At 34.7% G+C, this 21,078-nt stretch overlaps 1 protein-coding gene across 1 annotated transcript in view; it reads right to left on the bottom strand.

Annotated features, from left to right (window-relative positions):
• Positions 1–21,078, bottom strand: part of SAMSN1 (SAM domain, SH3 domain and nuclear localization signals 1) — a 57,702-nt gene that overhangs the window by 30,260 nt on the left and 6,364 nt on the right. The window contains exon 2 of the mRNA XM_010845140.1: positions 1,533–1,604. Within this exon, the coding sequence (XP_010843442.1) occupies positions 1,533–1,604 (72 nt within the window). The remainder of the gene's footprint in view (positions 1–1,532; positions 1,605–21,078) is intronic.

Here is a 21,078-nt window from a genome sequence, read left to right as displayed (position 1 = left end):
ATTATTTACAATTATGTAAGTGTTGATAGACCATAAAGTTACATACAATTTTATATATTTATATCCATGTAGCTATAAAGGTTTATTCATAAGTTTATATGTATAAATGTATAGGTGAATAAAATAAGATATATGTAATGTATATATACATATAAAGGGATATAGTATGCACACATGTACATATATATGTGTTAACAGAGGTATTTATAAAGAAGTAATAGATGTCATTTTCTTTCTACTTTTGTCTAGAATATCCGTTGCTGAAATAAACATATTTAAAGATAATATAGATAGATACAATATAGGAATCTGAAAGATATTCTGAGAAATTAGACATGATAAAGAAAATTCTTTGTAAAAAATAATAATGCAATATCTAGAATGAATAAGATGTGAATAATATCTAAAGCCTATTGATCTAAAACAAATCTACCACATGAATACATAAATCAGGTTCAATGATAAATATATACTTTCACTTTTCTCAGTATATATCCCTCCTCTCTACTATTTTATTAGTTGTTATTCCTTCTTTAATCAGGTTTTACAGTTGGCTCATGACTTATGAGATAGTATAACAGAATAGCAAACTTTGGACAAGATCTCGCTTTCTGCCTTTGTCATTTATGACATGTATGATTTAGAAGTAATTTTGTTCAAACATATTTCTTCAATGATAAAATAAAAATAATAATATTTCCTACTTACAGTTAGGTAAAGTGCTTAATGTTGTGCTTACTTCCTGGTAAGTGCTCAGTTAAATGTAGTGATGATGATGATGTCAATAAGCTTATAGGAAGGTTTTCTTAAGCTACACTTTAAGGTGTTCATGGTTTGTAAATGTATATGGAGCTTCCCGAGTGGCACTAGTGGTAAAGAATCTACCTCAATGCAGGAGACGTAAGAGACATGGGTTAGATCCCTGGGTCAGGAAGATCCGCTGGAAGAGGAAATGACAACCCACTCCAATATTCTTGCCTGGAGAATGTTATGGACAGAGGAGCCTGGTGGGCTACAGTCCATAGGGTTGCAAAGAGTCAGACACGACTGAAGAAGGGACTTAGCACGAACACACTCATGGAATGGTCACTGCTGATTTCATGGTTAAATGGTCACCACCATTTCAATGTGTACAAAGGTGTGAAAGTGTAAATGAGCAGAGCAGCCTATGCTCTCCTTAACTAATTTCCAATGAAGCCATTTAATCACTTCCTAAATTTAAACAATTATAACTTACTTAAAATTTAACATGTATGTCATTTCATATGTGTTACTTTAAATTATAATTCTCTTCTTAAATTGATGTTCTGCCTTCCCAAACATCTCTAATGTTTCTTAGATAGCTTTTTACTCTTAATGCCCAGCATGGTGCTAGGTACTAAATAATTGTTCATTTGTCACAAAAATGTATGCAAGGCTATGGATTTTAAATATATATCTTTTGCTTACTGTAATTTGCAAAAGTTATATTGGCTTCATAATTTTTCATAATGCTTTGTATAACACTCATAAAAATGGAATGGAATACTAACCCCAGTCGAATCATCTGGTTTTGCTGTGGAATTATTCCAAAAACGATCAAAGTTCCCAAAACTGCTGCTGCGCTGTAAAATAGGAAAGAAAAAGCAAAAGAAACAGGATTTGTGACTTTCATTGATAAAACTGCTAAATATATTAGATTATGGCTTAGTAAGCCCAAGTCTCTTGTGAATACAGGATTAAAAAGACTCTTCTTTCTGGAATATCTAAAGGTGCTGATGGTGTGTTATTAACATTCTAATATTTACAGTTCATAAAATGTCTTGTATGTTAATGATATAGTGTTAAGCGCCTTGTAGAAAATCTATTAAATTATTTGGACTTATAGTGTTAATTTTGCTTTTAAGAATGACATGTGTTGCTAGACAACCAGACAACTAATAGAAAACAACAAAACAAAAAACCAAAAGCAAGCATTTGAGTAGATTAACCACTGTGCCTCATAAAGATCATATTTGTCAAAAAACTAATGCAAATGCATTTCCCAATGCTGACCCTTGATAATTTGAAACTCTCTACTAGATATCAGAAAGAGAAGGCAGCATATACACAGACCTATTAATAAATTGAAAACAGCATTTAGGTATGCACACTCTTAGGTTGGGGGTAAAACTGAATTTTTACACATTTAACTTGAAATTACAATGAGATCTCTAGATCAATTTCATTCACTGGTTTTGAGAGAAAGCTCAATATGTTAATAGAAACCTTGTTCTCTTGGATACTTTTTGCCTATAAGGCTAAATTTTTATTCTTATGTAACTCATTCTAGGCAGGTAATTATAAGCAATTCCTGATTACTACAAACTAAATGATTCTTCTAAAGACATTTTTCAAAAATCTTTAGTCGTGGAATCAAAAATTGATATTTCCTCACTATTTAATTTTATATATTGTTTGAGATGGTGGATATCGGACATTACAGACTTTATATATGTTCTATCTTAAGAACTTCATTTCATTTCAAGCTTATAATATTTTCAAAATAGGCTGGTGGTACTGAAAAATAACCTGATAATTAGAAAAGTTAAAAATGGGAGTCAGTAATCTGTAAAACTTTGTATGTCCTTTAAAAGTCGCACACCGTTTTAGTTCAAGACGGCGTCAAAGGTACTTAGTCCTTGCAAGCACTCTTATTCTCAGATCTTCCTACTAGCTATCTTTAAAACTCCTTGTTTCTCTTTTAAATGAGTTTATATAAAAAGATCCTGGCATGTGACAAGGGGTGAGCTTGATAGACACTGTGACACAGAACACCACCCCAAGGATGAGGGCTGTGTTAGACACAATTAACACCTTTTGCTGACTTGCTACCCTTGCTGAAGAAGCCCTTCAGCTTGTGGCAAGAGGAGAGAAAAAGAAGGACTGCAATTGAAAACTACTCTGGAAAATACAATCTTCTCATGCAGGGCTTACGGACCTAGAATGATTTCTGAGAGCATTAATCACTTCAACTTGCCTAGTAGGCATTTCTGCCAGGCCATCATTGCCCGGAAATCGCGAAAGGGAATTGAGTGTGTTCTTGTTCTGCTTATAAACAATCTGAACACAGGGAAAGCTGTTACTTTTTTATATACTTGAAGCATTCTTGTGGCCTATTGGAGCCTGTGCTTAGGGCACTTTTGTAGCCTATAACTAGTCTATGCCCTGCCTATTAAATATTAATGAAGGTTACAATGTGTTATCCACCTCTGGATAATGGGTCAGGTTGCCCACAGGGGCACAGAATAGGCTCACCTCAGCACTTCTCCACAGTATCTTCTGCCATTAAGTAATCAATAGTCACCACCTTTAAAATTAATTCTCCCCTCTTTATATCAATAGAAGCAGATTGAGAAGTAGTGGTTTTCAGAACTATTACTTTGGGTTTTGTCAGTCATCTCATTACAAATCACTCAACAGATTCAAGCCAGAGGAGTAAAATATCAATCCATGCTAAGAAACCCTTAAGAAGCAAATCTAAGTATTTAAAATAATGTTTTTACAATTTCATTATTCTCTTGTCAGAAAGTGACTTTCTGAGATGGTTTCATAATGTATAGGCTATGGCTTATGATGAAAAAAGACTAATGTCTACTATGAGGTATGGATAATGAACAAATGTGTAATTTCTACTCTTGTTAACTTTCTAATGAAAAGGTGAATCATGTGGAGGTAAGCTGGTTTCATAGATGATAGTCCTTTACCAATGAGAATATATTTCAATATTGATAATTTTGCAGTGTATAATTATAGAGGATTAGACTTGGCAAATATTATTTTGTAACAAAGCTCCCATCAAGACAGAGCTATTATATAAACAAATAGATATCAACAAAAGAGTAACTTAAAAAAGCAATTCGTATTTTAGATAATTATTTGCTTCTGTTGGCATTAGATTATATTTAGTCTTCAACTATAAATCTGTATAGTATTTCCTTATCCAGTTAGATGTGTTTGTAAAATGACACACCTGTGTAAGATAATTTGGAAAAACTAACAAAATTACATGCAATTGACCTTTGACCCAAAATTTCATTTCTAGACAACTATAACAGGTACACTTGAATATAAATTGATTTGCACATCCACATTCAATGGAAATTTTTTATAGAAAAGCTATAAACCTCAATGTTCACCAGGAGAGGACTGATTGAATAGTATATGGTAAATTCAAATAATAGAAATGTGTACATCTGCAAAAACCAGAAATATATCTCTTATCTGATGTGAAATGATCCCAGGATATAGTGTATATGATAAAAGTCAAACATAGAAAAATGTACATAATAAACTGCTTTTTATCTAAGAGTGGAACTACATCTGTATGTTTCAATACAGGCAAATATGTATTTTCTTTCTTAGAGAAATTGGGTAAAATAAGCAAAGAAAAAGAAAAGAGAAAAAACAATTTTCTAAATATGCCTTATTTCACAGATTTGACTTTAAAACTATTTATAAACAAATTTAAATAAAAATAAAGGCAATCCCTAAAAATTCCAAATAAAAATAATTAATCTAATTTTATTTTGAATTCATGGCTTAGAGAGAGGAAATATTTTAAGCAACTAATAAAAAACAGTAATTTGATGGTTTAAAGAACAACAACAAAAATGACAAATTTTAACCAGTTTTCCAATCCCATTTACAACTGCATCCAAGAAAAGTACCTAGAAATCAATCTGACTATGGAGGTAAAAGACATGTACTCAGAAGACTGTTAGACACTCATGAAAGAAACTGAAAAGGACTCTTACAAATAGATATACCATGCTCATCTATTGGAAGAATTAATATTGCAAAAATTACCATATTACCCAAGGCAGTCTGTGAATTCAGTGCAATCCCTATCAAAATATTAAAGGTATTTTTTACAGACCTGCATGAGTTCACAAATAATTCTAAAAATTGCATAGAAACACAAAAGACCTTAAATAGTGACAGCAATCTTGAGAAAGAAGAACAAAATTGGAGTAATCACACTGGCTGATTTGAAACTATACTACACAGCTACAGTAGTCAAAATAGTACGGTATAGACACAAAAACAAGCACATAGATTCATGTAACAGAATAGAGAGCCCAAAGTACACCACACTAAATGGTCAATTCTACAATGAAAGGAGCAAGCATATACAATGAAGAACAGACAGCTACTTCAACAAATGGCATTGGTAAACTGGAAAGCTATATGCGGAAGAATGAATTTGGATTATTTTGTCACAGTGCATAAGAAACTAAACTCAAAACAGATCATAGACTTAGATGTAAGACCTGAAACCTTAAAACTACTAGATGAACTCATAGGCAGTATATTCTTTGACATTGATCTTAGCAACATATTTTTTTGGATATGTCCCCTCCTACAAGGGAAACAAAACAAAAATAAATGGGACTACATAAATCTAAAAAGCTTTTTCATAGCAAAGGAAATCATCGACAATACAAAAAGGCTGTATACTGAACAGGAGAAGATATTTGCAAATGACGTATCCAAAAAGTGATTAATATCAGAAATATACAAAGGAGTCATAAAAGTCAGCATCAACTCCCCTCCTAGAAACCCAATTAAAAAAATGGAAAGAGTACCCGAGTAGATATTTTTCCAAAGAAGACATACAGATGGCCAACAGCAGCACATGAAAAGCTTCTCAATATCACTAATCATCAGGGAAATGCAAATCAAAACCATTTGACATTTGATAATGTCACATGACTATTGTCAGAAGACAGCAAATAACAAGTTTGGGCAAAGATGGGGAGAACAGGGAACCATTGTGCACTTTTGGTGGGATTGTAAACCGGTGCAGCCACATTGGAAAACAGTAAGGACGTTCCTCAAAAAATTTAAAAATAAAACTATTATACCATCCAGCAATTTCACTCCTGGGCATTAATCTAAAGTAAACATAAACACTAATTTGAAAAGATACATGTGTCCCTTTGTTCATTGCAGCATTATTTATAATAACCAAGATATGGAAGTAACCTAAGTATATATTCATATATTAATGGGTAAAGAAGAGGTGGTATACAAATACACACACACACACACACACACACACACACTGAAATAAAAAAGAAGGAAATCTTGCCATCTGCAACAATGTGGATGGACCTAATGGGTATTTTTTAAATTGAAATAAGTCAGACAGAGAAAGACAAATACTGTATGATTTCACTTACATGTGGAATCTAAAAATCCAAAACAAATGAACAAACACAACAAAACAGAAATAATCATACATACAAAGAACAAACAGGTGATTTCCAGATGGGTGGGAGTGGAGGATGAGAGAAATAGATGAGGGAGATCAAGCGGTACAGATTTCCAGTTAAAAAAGAAATGAGTGAAATTGTGAAATAGAGGCAATCATTCAATAATAGCGTAGTGTCTTCATATGGTAACAAATGCTAACTAGACAGTGTGTTGATAATGTTGAAATATATAGAAATATTAAATCCAGTTGCTTGGGGCTAGTGCACTGGGACGACCCAGAGGGATGGTATGGGGAGGGAGGAGGGAGGAGGGTTCAGGATGGGGAACACATGTATACCTATGGTGGATTCATTTTGATATTTGGCAAAACTAATACAATTATGTAAAGCTTAAAAATAAAATTAAAAAAAAAAGAAAGAAATATTAAATCATGTTGTATACCAGGGATTAACATAAAGGTATAGGCCAATTAGCTTCCCCAGTGGCTCAGGGGTGAAAAAAATCTGCCTGCCGATGCAGGAAATGCAAGAGATGTGGGTTCGATCCCTGAATCAGTAAGATCCCCTTGAGGAGGAATGGCTACCCACTCCAGGATTCTTACCTGAAAAAGGCCATGGACAGAGGAGCCTGATAGGCAACAGTCCATGGAGTCGCAAAGGTGGGACTTGACTGAGCACGCACAAGCACGTAGGTCAATTATACTTCAGAAACTAACTCAGAAAAAGAGATCAGACTGTGGTTACTAGGGGTAGGAGGCGGGGAGACGGGGAACTGCATGAAGGTAGTCAAAAGGCACAAACTTCCAGTTATAAGATAAATAAGTCCTAGGGATGTAATGTACAACATGATAAAAATAACTAACACTGTGGTGTGTTATATACAAAAATTAAGAGTTCTCATCACAAGGAAAATAGTTTTTAAATTTTTGTGTCATATCTGTATGATATGATGAGTCTCACTAAACTTATTGTGATAATCATCTCATGATGTATGTAAGTCAGATCATTATGCTGTGCACTTTAAACTTACACAGTGCTATATGCCAATTATATCTCAATAAAGCTGGAAGGAAAAAAGTTTTTAATTTTAACCTGTTTTCAGTATTCACACCATTATTAATGATATAAGTATATATAAGTGGATATGTTAAGGGATAATGAAAATAATGGTGTTAATGATATTTGAAATCAGACTTCTTAGTCTATATTCTCAAATTTTTAATCTTGTCATACCATAAAGCAGAGAGGCTTTCAAAGACTCTGGGGCCATGCCAAAACAACACAATGGCCATATTAAAAATATTGTCCCTGTGATAAATTGTATCCAAATATGGGACAAGTGGAGTATCAGTAAGAATAATAACTGAAGTACCTTGAAATATATATGTCTGAATTCATGAGTTCATAATGATACTAACTCAAAAGAAAAATACCAGCTGTTACTTTTGAAATGTTGCATCCAGATTATTAAAACTGACAAATAAAAGGAAAGACAAATATTTAATCTGTCCTTCTTGTATGAAACATATTTTAGAGTAACAAGATACTTAATTAGGGAAATTTTTTCTCTCCATGTATATGTGTGTGTATAATCTAGCTAATCAATTAAGTGATGAAATTACATACCATTTTGTAAGTCCCTAATGCAATAATGGGACTTCCCAGGTGGAACGTGGTAAAGAATCCACCTGTCAATGCAGGAGACACAAGAGACAAGGGTTCCATCCCTGGGTTGGAAAGATCCCCTGAAGTAGGAAATAGCCATCCACTCCAGTATTCTTGCCTGGAAAATTCCATGGACAGAGGAGCCTGGCAAGCTACAGTCAGTGAGGTCGCAAAGAGTTGGACATGACTGAGCATACACATCAGACAACCTATTTATCTATCCATGCAATAGTATCACTGTAGGAGGAGACAGAAACTAAATACATAGGAAATTTTTAAAAATGAATAAGACAAGTGACTGGGTCTAAAATGGAGTGAAGTGACACTATAGATGGCAGTGCAATAATGGGTCTAGGCAACGATCGTCAGTGGCCACTAAAATCACAAAAGGAATGAACCAGAATATGTGCTTCATCATGGAAGCATCTAATATCATTAATGAAATATTCTTAAAAAAAAAAGTGCAATCACACCAAGCTTCTGGATCTAACTAGCAGGTCACAACAAATAAGATAGAGGAGCATACCAAAGGACACCAACAATATGATGTCAATCAGAAAAGTTTAGGCAATGAGAAAATCTACCGGACAGATAACCCAGTTTCTTCAACCAATCAATAGAAAGAAAGAAAGGAGGAGAAGGAAAGTATAAATTAAGAATGTTTAAGCATTGTATCAACTACGATATAATCCATGGATTGTGTTTAGATCAAGTAAAGTATTTTAGCAAAAACATCCAGGAGACAACTGAGGAAATTTTTAAATAAGTAACTATATGATGTTATTAAGGAAATTTTTTTTTTTGTAATTCAAAATAATCTAGTGAGGGGCAGGAAGTATGTGGGCATAAAGAAGACATGTGACCTCTTGTTATTTAATGATTAATTAGGTGATGCATACATGGGGTAGATTATACTAAACTGTGTTTACATATGCTTCAAATTTTCCAAATAAAATGTTGGGTTAATAAAAGAACCAAAGGTACCTATCTAAAAGCCAAAAAATAATTTACAAAGAGTTAATAAGGTGTGGGGATAAGAGGGGCACACGGGAAAATTGTATCTTCCTCTCAATTTGCTGTGAACCCAAAACTGTTCTTTAATAGATAGTCTTAAAAATTAATGGTTGCATAACTTTCTAAGGAACCAATTTTTAAAGATATCGTTAACATCGCTTAGGTCATGTTTGTTTAGAGGTATGGACAAATTTAAGGAGAAAATAAAGTTTTGGTTTCTAAATTTATTTTAGTACAACAAATGTTTCAATATAAATGTGTATTGTGTTATCTTTTAAAGACTCTCTGATTACGTAGTACAGATTACCCTCTTTCATATAGTCTACTTGGTGTACACAAAAATAGAGATGAATAAGTGGCACTTGGGCTTCTCTGGTGGCTCAGTGATCAAGAATTCACCTGCCAAAAGATGCAGGTTGGATCCCTGGGTCAGAAAGATCCCCTGGAGAAGGAAATGGCAACCCATTTCAGTATTCTTGCCTGGGAAATCATGGACAGAGGAGCCTGGTGGGCTACAGTCCATGACATCTCAAAAGAGTCAGACATGACTTAGTGACTGAACAACAACAAAAAATGGCATTTGGGGTGTTTGAACACATTTGTGTGTTTTGTGTTTGTGTGTGTTCTTACACAATGCAATGAACGATATATAAGAACTTAAGAATAGATTCTTTTTTGTTAGCCTCATTTCTTGTCTTGTTTTGTATAACAATTCTAATCATTATAGAATGTGTCTTCATATGAAGCTTGTAGTATTCTTGAAAATCATAGAGCCCTTCTCAATTAGGAAATTGTCATGGGAACCAGAATTTGCAAAAAAAAAATTTTTTTCCAATTTTCCATCCTGCTGTACTCTCTATTATATCATTCAATTACAACGTTTTAATCCTGTTTTTTGTTTTCAAAGAAACTTGCTACTAAGCTGGATGAAAAGTATATAAACTTAGCTTGATAGATAGCACTGAATTGGTTTCTTAAAACAATGACCATCCTAAATTTATCAACATGAAGAACAATTAGGGAGTCTGTCTTTTGGAATGTAAATCAACCTTTTGAACAAAACCAAAAGAACTGAACCCTTATTTTCATTTTTTAAGCATTCTCCAACTCCTGGGATCTTCAAGTAAAATCTTATCTCCAAGATGACTTAATATTTGGGTAAGGCATCAGCGGAAAAGTTTCACAGTCTATTTCAAAGAAAAAATTTGCATATGTGAGTCAGACATCCGCAGCATTTTGAAATACACTGGCAAATAAGAATTACACACACTGTGCCAATGAGTTCTCACATCATCTAAATATTGCACATAGAGCCTTCATTGGTGATATGCTTTTAAAGTTCAGAATTATGTTTCAGCACTTGCTTGCATGAATATTCTATAATATGCCCAATCTCAATAAGCTTGTCAGCCTTTATCCAAAGGCATTCCAGGATCTAATTGTTCTCACTAATTCAGGTGCTGAGGTCTTTTGAAGAGTGTGAAACAAGTTTAACTCACTTAAAATAATCTGTTAGGATTGCCTCAGTGTTAAATAATTACACTATCATGTGGTGATGATGGAAGACAGTTGTTTGGGTGCCAGGGGCCCGAAGGCTGAAAGACAAGCAGAGTGTGAAACGTGACCTTCAACACTAACATTAACCCCAAGTAAAGGCAACTCAGTGCTCAAATATGTATCAAAGCTCTAAATATTTTTACATCTGGATTCTTAGAACAAAAGTTGGTCTATTTGATCTCTTTGGTTTAGTATCTTTCATTATCAACTGCACAGACCATCTAAAGGAAGTGCAGATTCTGACTCCACCATAGTGTTTTAAAGTTGTGTCAAAATTTCCATGCTAAAGCTTTATTTTCAGAAGTTGATGTGCCGAGAGATGTTTTCAGCAAATTGAAACTACCTCAAAGAAGATTACCGAAAGGAAACTATAAAAACAAACAAAAAAAATCATTGTAGAATGAGCCATACCTGTAAAAGTGGTTATCATAACAGTCTATTTAATGTAACAAAAACAAGTTTCATAAATAAAAAGAACTCAAACTTTCAGAATTCTCAGTCATGCCCCTGCATTACTTATTGCCATATCTCATGATTTGCATTGGATACATTGACTGTAAGTTATGCTGCACTTTTAGGAATTGAATAAAAATTAAGATACTCTTTTGTCAGAAAGGAATTCTTAAATAATATTGGTATGTCTTAAATGACTTTTCAGGTAAAAAGCATAACACAACAAAAGTTGTCACTTCATATTACCAACTCTTTTAAAACCATATAGAATACAAAGGAAATGGAAAACTTTAAAAAATGTGACCATGATCAGGTTATCTTAAATGTCTCAGCTCCTCATTTTTCCTACTGTAAAACTTCTGCTTGACTTACTCACTCCTGCATCATTATTATAGAACTTATTTTCTATTCCTTCTCTCTTTCTAACTGCTAAACCCATAAACAAGTACACTAAATGGTCCCTATTGACCCCCCCCACCTCGAGAATTGTTTCATTATGACCCTTCTTGGAAATCAATTTCCCTAGGGTATCCACTTGTGCAGCTGCTGTAGTTTACAGTAGCTTCTCTGCCTGTCTTCAGGCTGGAAGGCATATGTGTGAACAAAAATTTCTCTTTACTTATGTCCTCTTACCCCTGAGAATCTGTGTTGATTCTGCCTTCTGAACCTTGCACCTAGACTGTTGGAAACCCATATTTGCTCATTCCTCTCTTTGGGGAGTTTGGCCACATAATGCAAAATAATGTAAGATACCACACACACGTTCTTTCAGCCTCCACATCTGCTCAATTCTTTCCCCAAATCTCTGTTGTAGGCATTTATTCTTATTGTTGTTGTTCAGTCATTGAGTGGTGTCCAATTCTTTGCCACCCTATGGACTGAAGCATGCCAGACTTCCCTGTCCTTTACCATCTCCCAGAATTTGCTCAAACTCATGTCCATTGAGTCAGTGATGCCATCCAACCCTCTCATCTTCTGTCCCTCCCTTCTCCTCCTGCCCTCAATCTTTCCCAGCATCAGGATCTTTTCCAATGTGTCGGCTCTTCACATCAGGTGGCCAAAGTATTGGAGTTTCAGCTCCAGCATCCTTCCAATGAAAATTTAGAGTTGATTTCCTTTACCATTGACTGTTTTGACTTGCGTTTGTGTGTGTGCATTCTAAGTTGCTTCAGTCATGTCTGACTGTTTGCGACTCTATGGACTGTAGCCTGCCAGGCTCCTCTGTCCATGGGATTCTCCAGGCAAGAATACTGGAGTGTGTTGCCATGTCCTCCTCCAGGGGATCATCCAGATCCAGAGATTGTACTCACATCTCTTATATCTCCTGCATTGGCAGGCAGGTTCTTTACTACTAGCACCATCTGCCACCATACAAATATGTCATTTCTGCATCAACGAAATAGCTTTCAGCCCCTTAGTCCCAACTCTTGACTCTCCAATCACCTAAAATCATACCACTGGACTCCTAAAGTACCAGTTCTTATCATTTCATTCTTCTCAAAAAGTAAAGCTTGCTCCACATTGTTATGATGGCCACTGAGAGCTTGCTTTATGCCAAGTGATTTATCCATAATCATTTCATTAAACAAATACAACTCTCCTTTGAGGTAGTTCTTGATTTTTCCAGTTTACAGATAAGAAAACTGAAGCTCAGAGAGTTTAAGTGACACTTCTTTAGTTATCACGAAGCCCTAACTTAGCATGTTGTACACTCATGATTCCTCATGGAATCAGGCAATGCTAGGCAATCTGATTAAGCAGAACTGACACTCCTTGCTGGCCAATGTGGACACATTCAATTATGTTTCTAAGCTGTTTCTCATGCTATTTTTCTCTCAAGGAATGTTCTTCTACTTTTCTTCCTCCTACTCAAATCCAGCCCATTCTTCAAGATCTCAATCAAGTCACACCTTCTCTACGAGACCACTTACCAACCTGCATCATTTTAGCACACACTGATTGCCCCTGGTCTTAAGTGATGTAGGACTGAAAGAGAAAATCCTACAGTTGGGAGGCTTGAGAAAACCACAGCAGATGAGAAATTTCACACGTTTCTCTTCAAGTTAAATGACAAAAAACATACATTTCCCAGTTATACAAAAGCAAAGTATAACATGTTATAGTCAAAGAAAATGACTTGCTGATGTTTAATTAAATAGCATAATGTTTCTACATTATGAAATTTGGTGTAAATATACTAAGTGGCTTCTATGGCTAATCTTTGTGCTTAGAGTCAGGGTTGTTTGTATGAAAGAGTTAAGAATCTCTCCTGGAAGAATTTACACTCTATTGGTGGTATCAATTGATTTCTATTGAAAAGAACTAAACAGAGCCATTTTCAAATGAATGCCATACAAATATAGAAGCAATTCCTAAAAGCAGATTATATTTACACACACAATAAATTAATAATGTATACTAGATGTCATCTTGGAAATTTATATTCATCATTATTTATATTTGCACTGACTACTTAATATGCAAAAGGCATTTTGTATGCATAAGTCTATACCTATATTATTGATAGTCTAAAAACAAGATACATTAACATGATCTCAGATTTTGGACATGAAATTAGCTGAAATCAATACAATTTGAGTTTGCTTAAACATCTTCATATATTATTTACTCTAAGAGATTGTATAGTTATTGCCTAAGGAACAATATAGACATTGTCAAGTCTGAAGAAAATAATTGCTAAAATGAAGATAAAGTATTAGAACACATTGAACCACACACTGTGTTAAAAGGAGCAAAGGATGACAAACAATATGTCTAATATGTCTGAACTCTTCACTTGAACATAGTCACTTGGGGACATTAGAAAGGTGTTGTATGTTCACAAGAATGCATCACTAGGATTCCCCATTTTCTGGGTGGACTATCTTTCCAAACCAAAATTGGCAGGAAGTTTTTTTGCAGCAGCATGGATGGTTTGTTAGGACCTTCATGGAGAAGGCTATGTTGAGAAGCATTCTGAAGCTATTTTCAGGCTTGGAATTAGAGGTCATGATAACCGTGTCTACCAGGTTTACAGAAGATGGTATGTGCTTTAGGGAAGATGGTGGGAAAAGGATGAGGAGTTACAGATAATATATTTTATGTATTTATCATCCCTACTTAGTGATAAGTGTTTTCTGTGTGAGAAAATTTCCATTACTAGTTTTGTTTTCTAGGCACCTTGATAGAATAGGGTGTAAAAAAATTGATTCAAATTTTCCAGTTATAAGAAAGATGTAAAATCCTCCCATAAATTTAGAAATTAACTTTCTATTGTGTACATATTATATTTTTCTACTTATAGACAAATATTAAATAATATTTTAACTATGGTCACTTCATTGTCAGTTATTTTAATCTTATAATCTTTGAAAGCAAATAAATAATTTTGCATAAATAATTATCCAGAGTAGTATACAGCTAACAAAGAAGATAATATTGAATATCATGGTTAAAGAATCCAACAGTTATTTAGGAGAAGAATAACTTTGAAGTAATAATTAGGAAAAGCCTTATTATATTGATCATAATCTTAATGATAAAATATACTAATCTACTCTTTGTTTTACCTACCAATGAAATGATATCATGTATATTATGCATAGTATCATTAATCTAGAAGACAAACTATTGAAAACATAAAAGTTATGCTTATTCAACTTTATCATCAAAGAAATTTTTAAAAAGCAAGATAACTTTTTATTAGCTAAATTAAACTGAATATTCTCTTTCAAGGATTTAGATTTAAATCTTTTTCCTTTTCAGTAATCCGAGAAAAGGTTGTGAAAAATTTTACTAGTTAACATGTGGTGGAAGAATGTATAGTACCTTTAAGTCCATTAAGATATTTATTAACATATTTAACAGTTGACTATGTTGACCCAAACTTGAGGTTCCTGAGAAATTTCCTAACCAAATTTACTAGCCAAATGTTTTTGCCACTAAATCCAATTACTTCACTTTTTAAAATAAAATAAAATCATCACAAAGAGGCAAACAGTCATAGTACCCATTGCTTTAAATTCACAGTTAAATAAAAGTGTAAAAATTAAGCTGGGAAAATAGAATCCATTCAATAAACTTTCCCATCAAATTCTCTGGAACAAAAACTCTCCTTTACCTCCATTAGCCTTCAGTTTCCACCACATTCACTTGGCCTCTGGGTACATAATAACCTTTCTAAAGTTCTCCCCAGGAGATATTTTAGTCATGCAGGGATCTCCTTGAACACAAGTAATGACAAACAATAAGCTAATTCTCGAAAAGTTTTTTTTTTTTTAAGTCATTTTTACTACTTTTAAATGAGTGTGTTTGATGCATGATTTTGGTCCCCCTGATTAATGGTCACCGCCAGCCCAGCTTCTGGAGTTGTAATGTTTCTGTGAGCTTCCCTCCAGCAGAGCTCGACCATTAATCCAGTGGCATATGTCAGCCCAGCAGAGCAAGGTCACTCTTCTGCTTCAAGGGGAACCTTTTTAGAAATAATAAAACTGACAGAAAGTTCTTTTTTGCATGCTTTATGCCACCTGAGGTTGAGTGCTGCAGTTAATATCATAAAGCTTATAAACATTCCCATCTCAGGCAGCACCTGCTGACACTATGCTTAGGGATTTAAACGTTTTTTTCTTAGTAAGAACAGACATGTTTATGTGGGGCAAATATACAGTGTGTAATCCCAAACAGGAAAAGAATAGGTAGAAAAAAATAGCTGTAAGTTCATGCTAGGATATTTAGAAGAGACATTTAGGTTCTATAACTTCTTCACTGTCGATTACATTTATTTCCCTTTCATCATATTTGGATTTGGCTATAAAAATATTTCAGTCTACTAAGAGATAAATAGTGGTGTTGGAAAGTCATAGTACTGGCAGAAAGGAACTCAGTACATGATAATTCCTAAACCTACACTATGTGTTCTGATAACTGCAAAACATCTATCTTTGAAAGAATTTTATTTTAAAAATTGTTACCCTTTGTTTCATTGGTAGTGGGTACATTAAAATTGGTAAATAATTATAGTGAGATATTTGTAGTCTTAAAGTAGATGGCCTGAAACTTGTAGACAGCTTAGTTTAGAAAAGATGATGACTAAATAACAGATAAAAATATAAATAATATAAGCATTACAACCTTTATATATTGAGTTATTTCTCTATTACTCGTAATTAAAAAAATCAAAGTTACTCAGTAAAACCATGTGGTATTCAGAAAAAAAATTTAATATCCAGACTAATGTCATATCACTATGTACTGTTATACTGCTAAAGGTAAATCTGTCTTGAATCTTATTCCAGGAATTTAAATTGTTAAAATTATGAAATGTATAGAAAAGAAATTTCATTATTTAGTTGTCTTTATTTTATGTATATAGAGAAAAGGTGGGGCCAGTTGGCAACTTAGGCCAGCCTTTCCAAGAAGCCAGTGCCTTGGTTTGGTCCCCATGGCCAATGTCAAACTGTCACATTGACAGGTACAAGAACTTCAAGCTTTCAAAAATAAATGACTGAGGGGTTGCGGGGTACTTACTCATAAACTAAACTGATAGGATACTAAAATTAGCAATATCAGGAGTTGATTAGTTATGAGAAATTCAACTGCCAAGAGGAATGCATATTCTTGTTGACTAATCAAAGAGTTGTCACCCCTAGAGACGTGGAACACAAAACCATTGTTGGAAGTTTGTTTGATTAGTATAGCAGAGACAAAGAAAAGTTGTATTCGGTTGTATTAAGGGCTAGAGACACAAAGTTATAATAGCCTGAAATATATAGTTCACCCAAGTGAGCAAGTCTGCTGAGCCTAATGGAATATTTGCTTCTGCTGATATGCATTATTCTGCAGACTCAATGGTAAATTCTATTCTCCCACTCCTTTCTAAGCACCCTGGAAGCAACACTCTTTGCAAATGTTTCTTCCCCCGCTTCAGACAGATTACAGCTTTTGATTACTGTTTTGTCTCATTACATTCTGATTCTAAGAATGGTTACTTTGTTTTATGTGGGTGTTGCCCACATCTTTACCAGTGACCCATTTGCACACTATGTCTTGAAGTAGAGTACTACTTTACATGACTCATATTATCCATTAGTCATTTCACAAGTATTGTGCATATATTGAGAAATCATGACTATATTCCATATTATAAATATTTTTGATGGTAATCAAAGTATAACAGAAAGCACATGGAGTCTGAAAGTTAAATAGAGTTCAACACCCTTTGTTCCTCAACAGAAATTGCAGAGCTACAGGTATGGATAAGATACATTCCTTGTTCTTATCCATTTGGTAAGATGGTAACTCCATTTGGAAGGACATATTAGAATAAACTATGGTAAAAGAAATAATAGTGGAACAAGTTCTATTAAACTAGAAAGGAGGGAGAGATTATTAATCAAACATGAACATTATGCTAGGAAATTTACACATGGTAATTTATTTAATTTTCTTATCAATCTTCTTTGATGTGCTTTAACACCCCCTCTTCTTCAGATAAGCACATAAAGCCCAAAAGATGTTTAGTAAAATGTTCAACATCCCATAGTTAAATAGTACCTCAACCCTGATCTAAAAGACTTTAGTTCATATTCCCCTCTGCTCTGCCAGAATGCTCTCTTTATGTACTGCCTTGGGTTAACTCTTGGAGGCTTCCTTGAGGGAAGGTATTAAAATAGAGATTTAAGTTCATGAGTTGCGATGAACAAAGGCATTCTAGGCTAAGGAAAGCACAAACAGGAAAGTATAAGAGTGTTCAGAGCCTTTCAAAGATGAGATCTGGATATACAAAGAGAGACACGAGGTTATGTACACAGAGGGACTGAAGGGGAAGCAAGTAGTGGCCAACTGCTGGCCTAAAAGAAGGCTAGAACAGATTCTTCCCTTATGACCCTCAAAGAAAACCAGTTCTGCCTCACCTTGATCTTGAACTTTGAGCCACCAAAACTGTGAGAAAATAAATGGCTGTTCTCTAAGCCACCTAGCCTACGGTATTTTATTATGGAAGCCTTAGAAAACTAGCACAAACCAGGTGAAAACTTCCAAAGCTTTTTAAATGAGGGGAGAAATGGGACATGACCAGCTGTGTTGACAAATGGCTATCTTTAGAAGAATCACCACCAGACAACTTAAAACTCTCTTCTATTCTTATTAATCAGTTCTTAATGGAGGACGTTTTTGTTCTCTCCTAAGAAGCTAATTAAAAATGTCTTGTTTCTAAAAGTTCACCTAAATCCTTAACACTGGAAAGAAAGAGAAATGAATCAGTTTGGGAATGCTAAATTTGGAAACTTAGATATTTGGAGCATGGGCTTAATTCCATTGTAACACACACTGCACACACACACCGTCTTCAGGGATAATGAAGCCATTTGTCTCCTTAGCAAGGCAAGGAAAGATTAAAGAGGTAAGTGTTTCATTAAATTGATTTTTAGCAAATCCAGTGCATTGGTAGTCAAGGTAATGACTTTGTACCTTCCTGTAGGATATAATGGAGAAGGCAATGGCACCCCACTCCGGTACTCTTGCCTGGAAAATCCCACGGACAGAGGAGCCTGGTGGGCTGCAGTCCATGGGGTCGAGAAGAGTTGGACACGACTGAACGACTTCACTTTCACTTTTCACTTTCATGCATTGGAAAAGGAAATGGCAGCCCACTCCAGTGTTCTGGCCTGGAGAATCCCAGGGACAGGGGAGCCTAGTGGGCTGCCGTCTCTGGGGTCACACAGAGTCGGACATGACTGAAGTGACAGCAGCAGCAGTAGGATATAATACCTATATTTCCAAGGGGAGTCTACACTTCCATCATTTCTCTCAACCATTTATTTCCAGAACTTTCTATATACCATCTGGGCACAGTGGGTTTTTTCAAGGATAGCCAGTCTATTTGTTACTCAACCTCTGCTACTTGCCTGCATAAAACTTGATTACAGATTCATATTCAATAAAATGGGAAGGCTAGAGTGAATTGATACTTTGTTTGAAGATAATTTTTCAAGCTTAAAATTATTTACCACTTTCAAACAATTAAACAAGGTGAGATAAGCAAATTATTAGTTCTTCTATTCTGATTCAAGGTGCCCTAGAAAGGAAAATCAAATCTAACAGAAAATTGTGTTTTGAGGAAAGATGTAGAAACTTTTGAGAAGTAGGATATCCATATGGGCCTAAGTGTCTGGTGGCTATGAAGAGAGGGATAAGGGCATTTCTCCTTGATGTGTGAACACAAGCTAGAAGCAAGAATGGGGCAGGACAGTGGCAGCCTTTCTGTTTACTACCATTAGAGCCCATGTGTAAGTTCATTTTTTATACCTCCAAAAGTTTACAGTATGTACATATAGATCTCCAATTCAACATCTTCTCAACACCCAGCCTGCCACTTCTCTTGTGTGAATCACCATTATCCTTTCCTGATTTCTGTAAAAACTTCCTAAAGGGTCTCTTTTCCCTGCTTCCTCCCTCACTTTCTTCAGTGTATGTGAAACACAAAAGCAAGAATCGGCCCACTAACATGTAAGCCAGATTTTTCTCTGTCCTTCTCAAAATCTTTTAATACCAGCTAAAATCCTTATAATGACCATGACCAAGAGGACCCTCTACATCCAACTCTTTGTGACTCCTCTTCCCTTTGTATATTCTGATTTATTGTTTCTCAAATACACCAGGGACACTCACCCCCACCTTCAGAATTTTGATCTTGCTCTTCCTGTGGCCTAGAATAAGATTTCCTTATTCAGTGTCATGGCCAGCTCTTCATTTCCTTCATTTCCTTTTCAGATGTCCCACTTTCAGCAAGTCTTCCCTAGTCCCAAATATTTCATATTCTTCCTTCTCTTCTTAGCACTTATCATTACTTAGCACACTTTGTATTTAACATATTTATCTCATTTATTGTCTGTCATCTCTAATAAATATAAATCCTATGAGGACATGAATCTTTGTTTTATTCACCACTGTATTCCCAAACACTCAATAGATATTTACAGCTTTGAAAAATGAATGAAAGAAAGAAAAAATGAATTAAGTTCTAAGTCTTTTGAAGAGATTAGTAGGAAAAAATATCTCCAGATTGGAAAACCTTAAACATTCTTGATGGCACATTCCACATTAGGTAAATCAGAATATTTGAAGATGGAACCCAATAATCGGTATTTCTTAAAACTCTTCAGTGATTTAAATGGGCAACCTAGGCTAAAAGCCATCAATATAGACATCATTTCCAAACTTTAAAGATCTTACAGAACTTCTGGTTATCTCACTACAATGTATATTCTGATTTAATAGGCTTGGGGTAGGCCAGACAGTGTTTTTCTAACAAACTTCTAGAATGCCAATATTGCTGGTCTGTAGGACCAAAATCAGTGGCAAGTACTTAGAATCACCTTCAACCCAATCTTGGTGGCTCAGTGATACTTTTTACCATGGTCTATCCTCTCTCTTCTTCTGATTTATGCTATTTGTTTTTAGGTTTGCATTATAATTTACTTTAAATATTAATTAGAAAACAAATATGGCATAAATACTAACTAAGTACATAAGTGAAGAGAACATTTTGAGAGATTTTTTAGTGGCACAGAGAAATAATAACCAAAAGTAAAAATAAACATTTATTTATACCCACCATTTTTTAATGGAATAAATGGATTTAAAGTATTACCTACATCGTATATTGCATACCTTACTTGGAATCACGTTCTTTCAAAATCCAAAATGTTTAACTGAAAATGCATAAATTAAAATCTGAAAATTATACTTCAGATGCTGATGCAAAAAGAAGTGCATGCATGCTGAGTCACTTCAGTAATATCTGACTCTTTGCAACCCTATGGACCAACCCTATGGACTGTAGCCGCCAGGCTCGTCTGTCCATGGGATTCCCTAGGCAAGAATACTGGAGTGGGTTGCCATTTCCTCCTCCAGGGTATCTTCCCCATCAGGGATCAAACTCATGTCTCTTAATGTCTTTTGCATTGTGAGGTGGGTTCTTTACCACCAAGGCCAATTGGAAAGCTGCAAAAATAAGGAGCAAATGGGAAACCCCCAGATTTAGAAGAAAAAAGTTGTCTTGTATACTCTCAAATCAACTTTTTTTTTTTTTTTTTTGCCAGCTATGCTATCCTGGGCAAAATTTTTCATATCTACAGGGCTGTTTTCTTTTCTG

This window comes from Bison bison, unplaced genomic scaffold (genome assembly GCF_000754665.1).
Source record: "Bison bison bison isolate TAMUID 2011002044 unplaced genomic scaffold, Bison_UMD1.0 scf7180017864213, whole genome shotgun sequence".
Lineage (NCBI taxonomy): Eukaryota > Metazoa > Chordata > Mammalia > Artiodactyla > Bovidae > Bison > Bison bison.
Note: the sequence above shows the minus strand (reverse complement) of the source record. Positions and strands in the feature narration are given on the sequence as shown.